This window comes from Aptenodytes forsteri, unplaced genomic scaffold, assembly GCF_000699145.1.
Source record: "Aptenodytes forsteri isolate BGI_AS27 unplaced genomic scaffold, ASM69914v1 Scaffold276, whole genome shotgun sequence".
Lineage (NCBI taxonomy): Eukaryota > Metazoa > Chordata > Aves > Sphenisciformes > Spheniscidae > Aptenodytes > Aptenodytes forsteri.
The window spans coordinates 137,056-143,412 of record NW_008795479.1 but is presented as its reverse complement, the minus strand read 5'-3'; the positions used below and the strand labels follow the sequence as shown (position 1 = coordinate 143,412).

At 57.3% G+C, this 6,357-nt stretch overlaps 1 protein-coding gene across 4 annotated transcripts; it reads right to left on the bottom strand.

The window, feature by feature from the left end:
* Nucleotides 1-801: 801 nt before the first annotated feature.
* On the bottom strand, nucleotides 802-4,408 carry MLLT11 (myeloid/lymphoid or mixed-lineage leukemia; translocated to, 11). Of its 4 annotated transcripts, XR_657675.2 has the most exons (4): nucleotides 4,259-4,408; nucleotides 3,694-3,747; nucleotides 1,644-2,655; nucleotides 802-1,532 (listed from the first exon to the last, which is right to left on the bottom strand). XR_657675.2 is itself a non-coding variant. In XM_009281200.2 (3 exons), exons 1-3 carry the CDS (start codon nucleotides 4,399-4,401, stop codon nucleotides 2,379-2,381), a joined length of 474 nt encoding a protein of 157 aa, XP_009279475.1. In that variant the 5' UTR covers nucleotides 4,402-4,408; the 3' UTR covers nucleotides 802-2,378. The 4 variants fall into 4 exon arrangements, 3 of the variants coding, with proteins under 3 accessions (XP_009279475.1, XP_009279476.1, XP_009279478.1); XM_009281200.2 differs by having other exon boundaries at nucleotides 802-2,655; XM_009281201.2 differs by having other exon boundaries at nucleotides 802-2,655; nucleotides 3,694-3,744.
* Between the last annotated feature and the right edge of the window lie 1,949 nt (nucleotides 4,409-6,357).

Genomic DNA, 6,357 nt, shown 5'->3' with positions numbered 1-6,357 from the left:
CGGCGGAGGAAGGGCGGATCGGACGTCCCCTCGCTCTGTCGCAGAGGGCACGGGGCGGGCTTAGCGGATTCCTCCTTCTTTTCCCCGGCCGCCTCCCCGCCCAGAGGCCTGGGGGAGGGCGGCGAGAAGGGGGGCGCTCTAAAAGGGGAGTATTTTCTCTAGCGGAAGGATAGCAGGAAGAAGCGACCGGTGGCGCTAACCGCGGAAGAGGATGATGCGCCCCTGTAGTTAGTTCCGGCAGAGGCGTTTAGGCGCCAAGTATAAAAGGGCGGCGGCGGTGGCGCCTCCCTGAGGCGGCGGGGCTGGTCCTCACGCCTCGCAGGGCCCTCGGCCCTTCGATAGATCTGTGTCTATAAATAGATTTGTGTATGTAAGTAGTTTGTGTGTCTCTTGTCTCCTCTGAGTGCCTTCCTGTCTAGGATTGTCCCCCCTCGGGGTGCTGAAGCCCCCCTCTCTGTGGTGCGTTACCCCCTCAGGTGCCTCTGACACACTCCAAGTGCTCGTTTTGGAGTAAATGTGAAACCCTGGGGCCTCCTTCTTCTCTGGGTTTCCTCTGGGACGTTTTCCTGTGGGGTTTGGAAAAGCTGAAGTTTAAATAATATCCTTAATGTTCTTAAAATAATCCCTTAGGCTTAGTTTCTCCACACTTAAATCCTCCACGGCCTTTGCAAATACACATGGGTATGTGTTCTTGTGTCAGTTCTCAGCTCACCATAAAAAGATTTAAAACAATTTAATGGCAAATTACGGAAAGAACTTGATGCCGGTCTACATGAATTTTTTTAAGTGTCCACAGGAATGTGAATGTTTTTAAATCATTTTATTTAAAGTTTCATAATAAATACTTCTCCTGCGGGTTTTCCCAGCTGGGAACACAGAAATCAAACAGCTCTGCATAGGAGAGTTTACATTTTTCACCTCTGGTTTAACATGGGTGGTTCAAAGTCAGCAGGCTGGGTCATTTCTGGAGGTTACAGGAGAGCTGTGCTCCATTTTCATAATAGAGTGCAGATTTTTCCAATATTTGCCTATTTTGGGGCACCTTTTAGGTGCTGCCTCAGCCTTCCCCCAGCCACGTACCCCCCCCCCAACTCTTAGGACAGTTTCGGGATGCTCCACATCACAACTTCACCCCAATTAAACCCCCAAAAAGCACATTCAAGAAGACAAACCAGTCGCATTCACTCTCCCAGAAAACAGTCTTGGAAAAAAAAAAACCTGTTTAAAAGCCAAAAATTATTCAGGGTGGGTTCCCCCCCCCTCCATTTTGGGATGATGCTCAGAAATAAACCTCAGCCCATGGAGACCACAGGTGAAAACCCCCGAGGAAAATGCAAGGCTTCCACTTGAGTGAATGCAGCATTTTTTCATTGTTATTTTTAAAGGGGTTGATTAATTGGGTGGGGAACCAGAAGCGTTTTCATTTCGGGGTAAGATCAAACTAAATTCTCTGTCTTATCTTTCAGCTCAGCCCCCGTTACCCATCTGGACCCCACGATGCACCTGGCCTCTGTCCCAGTAGGGAGTCACACCTGGGATAAAGTACGCGGGGGATAAAAAAGGGAGAAAAATCAAATTTCAGGCAGTGAACATCCAGCCTTGACCCCACCAAGCAAGGTCAGAGCATTTCCATGTGTATTTACCCTCCTGGCCATCATTTCTCCTGCTTGGGCTCAAGCCACAAGGCTCAAAGAGATTATTTCTTTCAAGAAAGAGGTTTTTGCCTGTGTTCCGAGCACATCCCTGCCTCTTTCACCTTGATTATCCCGAAGGGAAGGTTAAGGAGCGAAGCGGCTTTTGGAGAAACTGGGCCAGGGGAGCGCAGAGGGTCTCTGCATCCCTGGGAGAGGAGCGGGGACGATGCTTTCTGCAAAACGAAGAGGATTCCCATCAGTCCTGCACTGCTCCCTTTGCACAAATGAGCTTCTTAAAAAAGCACATGAGAAATGAGCTCAAACACTCGTCCCAGAGCACGGGGACACCCACGGTCACACAGCCGCAGGGTGCGGGGTGGTGGCAGAAACCTCCCAGCACCTCCCGCACCCGCTGGCATGTGGATGTGGGGCAATGGGGTGGCTGTTTCTGCCCCCTCCCCTTGTATTTGCCCCCTGTGCTGTTACCCCCTCCTTGCACCGTCGTGGGGTTTCCAGCGCTACTGCAAGAAAGGAAGAAAAGAGGGAGAAGGTGGAGAGAGGTTGAAGTTTTGTGGGGAGCCCACCACCATCAGGGCTGGGGTGAACTGCTGAGTTAATTAACAATGTCAAAAACTGCCCGGAAGCAAAAAAAAACAACCTCCAAACCAACAACAAAACCAAATCCTTGCATGCCTAGCAGAGAGGGAGAGGGCAGGGGGGGTGAGGAGGGCAGAAAGGAGGGCTTCAAATTAGATCGAAATCTAACGAGCTAATGCTGGCGATAGGAGCTCTCCAGAAATTAAAGCTGTTGAACTGCAGCAGACCGTCCTCTTCGTCGGAGATGTCCTGGCTGACCTGATCCCGCTCGCTGGCGAGCTTGCCCAGCCCTCCTTTGGGTTTGTAGAGGGCCACGTCGCTGAGCCCCAGCCCCTCCAGCTCCGCCACGTCCAGCCGCGGGATCGGCATCCTCCAGTAGATGAAGGAATCGTACTGGCTGCTGATGGTGTCCAGCATGTTCGGGCTGTGAAGGCGAAGGGGGCAAGGGGAGAGAAGAGGAGGCGAAAAGCTCTACCAAAGGTACAGGAGGACAGCTTCCCCAAAGCGGCCGAAACTCTCAGGTGTTGCCATACTGACCAAATCCCCCCCCCACCAAAAAATCGATGGGGCAGGAGAGTGTGGTGTCATGGAGGTTTGACTCTAGGCTGGGTCTAAATGCAGACTTGAGCCCTGCCACTGGTCTTATCCATGGCCTTGGTCACGGCCCTTCTCTGAGTCGTAATTTGGAGGGGACTCGTTGCCCTGTGCCTCAGTTTCCCCATCTGCACAAAGGGGAGCGTGGGAAGGAAGGCCAGGGTGGGGGCTAGCCCCTTCCCAACCGCATCTCCCAACATCCATCCTGGGCACCGCCGTGCCTGTGGGGTGGCATCAGCAGGGAGCAAAGACGGGCTGTCCCCCACATCCCGCTCTGCCGGGAGGGACAGAAAGCGGGATCCAAATGAACACTTTTTCCACCAAACCGTGCAAGAGGGTCTTGTCCTTTCCCTGTGCCGAGCTCCCCGCGGAGCGGGCAGCGAGAGGGGGTCCCTGTGCATCCCCCCACTGCCCGTAGAGCCCATGCTGTCCCCTCCCTCCCGGCCCTCGTGGCATCACATCGCCCTGGGGGACCGCGACCGAACCCTCTAGAAAGGGCTGGAAGAAGCATTGCTGAGCGTTGCCATCGCACCCCACCCACCCCGCCGGTGCCGGCTGTGTGCCCGCCATCCCGCCATGCCATGCCTCAGAGCCCCTCCCGCAACCCCACCCGGATCCACGGAGAATTGGGAAAGAGCGGGCGGGGACGTGGTTCAGCTTTTTCTCCGGCACAGCATGGCCTGAGCTGAGTCACTGCCGCGCCGACTTGCTTTTCCCTGGCAGAATTATGTCATTCACTTCCGTGCATTTGGCAACGGAGGTGGGAAAAAAGAAATCGACTGGTTGACCCAAAATATCCTCCTTTTCCCGCTGATTCCCCCATTTTAAGCCCTGGGAACCCAAATCCTAAAGGATGATTCAGACATACCTTGAATCACGCCCTCCCTCGCTCCCCGTCCGTGCGATGTGGGGTGACCAGCTGCTAAATTTAAGATTCCCGATGTAACTCAGAGGCTATGAAAGGCTCCTGTGTCACCCCCCTGGGTAAACTGAGCCACAGGGCTTTGAAATAGCCTCCCCCCCGGGGATATATCCCTGGGTATCTTTCTGCGCAACAGTGGCGAATTATTTAACGGTGACGGATGTTGCGGACAATGGCTTTTAAAGCTTCTTCAAAGGGGGGGGGGGAAAGGAGTTTAGTGACAAGAAATAAAAAATTCAAATATCCAGAAAAGGCAATCGATGCGGGGGAAAAAAAAACCTCCTGCGTTGCGTGTCACCCCCAGGGAAGAGCATCTCTCCTAGGATCAGTGTGGTCCGCTCGTCCCGTGGGGGCAAAAACACCTTTATCCGCTTAATCCCCGCTGTTGCTTACTTCCCCCCCAAAAAAAAAATCCTGGGGTGCCAGTGCCCCCCTCCACCCAAATCTCTTCCCAAAAACAGCATCCTCTTGCCTTTCATCCCTCTCCACCCGCATCCCGCCCATCCCTTACCTGTCGAGGATGGATGGGCTCGATGCCGGCCGGGCTCTTTGTGCTGGGAAGCCGCAGGCGTCGCAGCGTCGCTTTTGTCTGCTGGCGCGTCTGGGTCTGCAATGCAGCCCCTCGAAGCCGCTCGACGAATTCCCCTTCGTCATGGGGGGGGGGGGAGCGGGGGGGCAGAGGGGCCAGCGGCCGGGGGGGGGGGGGTGCCGTTGGCAGGTGGATTAGCGGGCCCCCCCCGCCGCGGGGGGGGGTGGATGGCCGACGCGCGCAGGAGGGCGTCGAGGGGGGGGGGGGAGACGATGGGCAGATGAGTCAGCGGCTCCCACCCGCGCCGGGGAGGGGGTGGATGGCCGACGCGGACGCGCAGGAGGGGATCCTGCGCGCTGGACCCCTCGAGATGGGAATATATTAAACCTACAGAGGATGGGAGATTTCCCACAACGATTCCCGATTCACTCCTGCAGCCTCCAGCCCAGGATCTGGGGGGATAACGGACCGTTTTCAGCCTCCAAGGAGCTGGCAAAGGTTTCTTTTTACCTGCGTGTGAAGAAATGGGGTGCCACGGCACCCCCGAACCTTGGGCTGTAGGAGGGCACTTTGTGGGTCAAGCACAGGGAAGTTTGGTGCAAAAAAACCCCGATAAGGGGTTTTTTGCGGTGTTGCTGAGTCTGGAGGTGTTTGGTCCTGATGCCGCACGGCAAAAATATCTCGGCTTTGTGTCTGAAGCCTGACGTGGAGCTAGAAATAGGAGGGAGACACCCGAAGCCGGCATCACTGCCAGGGCTAGGAGAAGGGCTGCCTCAAAGCCAGGGGTGGGGGGCACCTCGCACAGCCCCACTGCCCCCCGCTCCCCGCCACGGCACCCCTGGGCCCCGATCCATGGCCACGGCCCCTGCACTGACGCGGTGTCAGAGGGATGGCGACCCTGGGAAGCGGGACAGCAAAGGAAACCCCAATGCAACCCCTCCGACCTGCGAATCTCCCTGCCCAGGCCACCGCTGAGCCCCGAAACACCCTTTTTTGGGGGGGACGACAGGCCGGATTCACGCACCTGAGAGGCTGAGAGCAGCCCTCACCCTCCTCCCCGCTGGGCTTTGCCCGGGATCAACATTCCTTTGGGGCTTTAGGGTTTTTTTTTTCTCCCTTTTCCTCCCTGTTCCCTGTGCGCGGCTCATTTCTGCCGGTGCCAAGCCCTTTCGCCAGCGCTCAGCTTTCAGCTGGGGCTATTTCTGCCGCCTCCTCCTCCTCCTCCTCTCCCCACCGCCGCCGTGAGCCAAGAGGATCCCATGTCCCCTGCTCCTAAATAGAGCCGGTCTCAGCTTGGCCCCGCCAGCACCCGGCGTGGGGAAAATGCCAACCAGGGGCCCGGCGGAGGATGCCGATGCCTCCAGGGGGTTGAGCTGCTGTGTTTTCGGGGTTCCCCGAGGCCATGGGGTGCAGCCTGGCCGGGCGACTCCGTCAGGAGCTGGATGTGACCCATCTGCCTGCCCGAGCCCTTCGCTTCGGGTTGTCACCTACTGAAAGGTGTGGCTCACGTGTGACAACCCAAACCTGCGACGTTCCTCCCCGAGAAGGGACCTGGAGCCAAACCCCATGGGCGAAGATGGGGGACGTGGCGATGCGGGGTCCCTCTGCGCCGCAGGGACCAAAATCTCTTCGCCGCAGTGGCTTTGGACGCGGCGGTGTTGGGAGGGCTGCCCAGACCCAGCAGACACGTTGTCGGGGGGAGGCTGTAGCAGGGGACAATGTCCTCTGGCAGCACAAGAAGCAAAAAAAAAAAGGGCTCTTCAGCTCAAACGAGGTCTCAAACACTCGGGGTATTATCAGCCGGGGCCGCCCCGACGGCTCAGGACAGGCGGGGGACAGAGACCCGACTGAGCGGGGACAGTGCCGCCTTGTTCGGGATTTCTGGAGTGGGAGCGATGGGGTTGGTTGGGATTTGGGGGCTGACGTGAGAAGGGACACTCTGGGACTCACCCAGGGGTGTCCCCTGCATGGGTCCCTCTGGGCGGGCTGGGGACCTGCAGGAGGGGACGCGCCAGAGGTCCCAGTCCAGCTTAGCTGGTGGCCGGAGCTGCGGGATTTTGCCGGGGCCGTGGCAAGGTGGA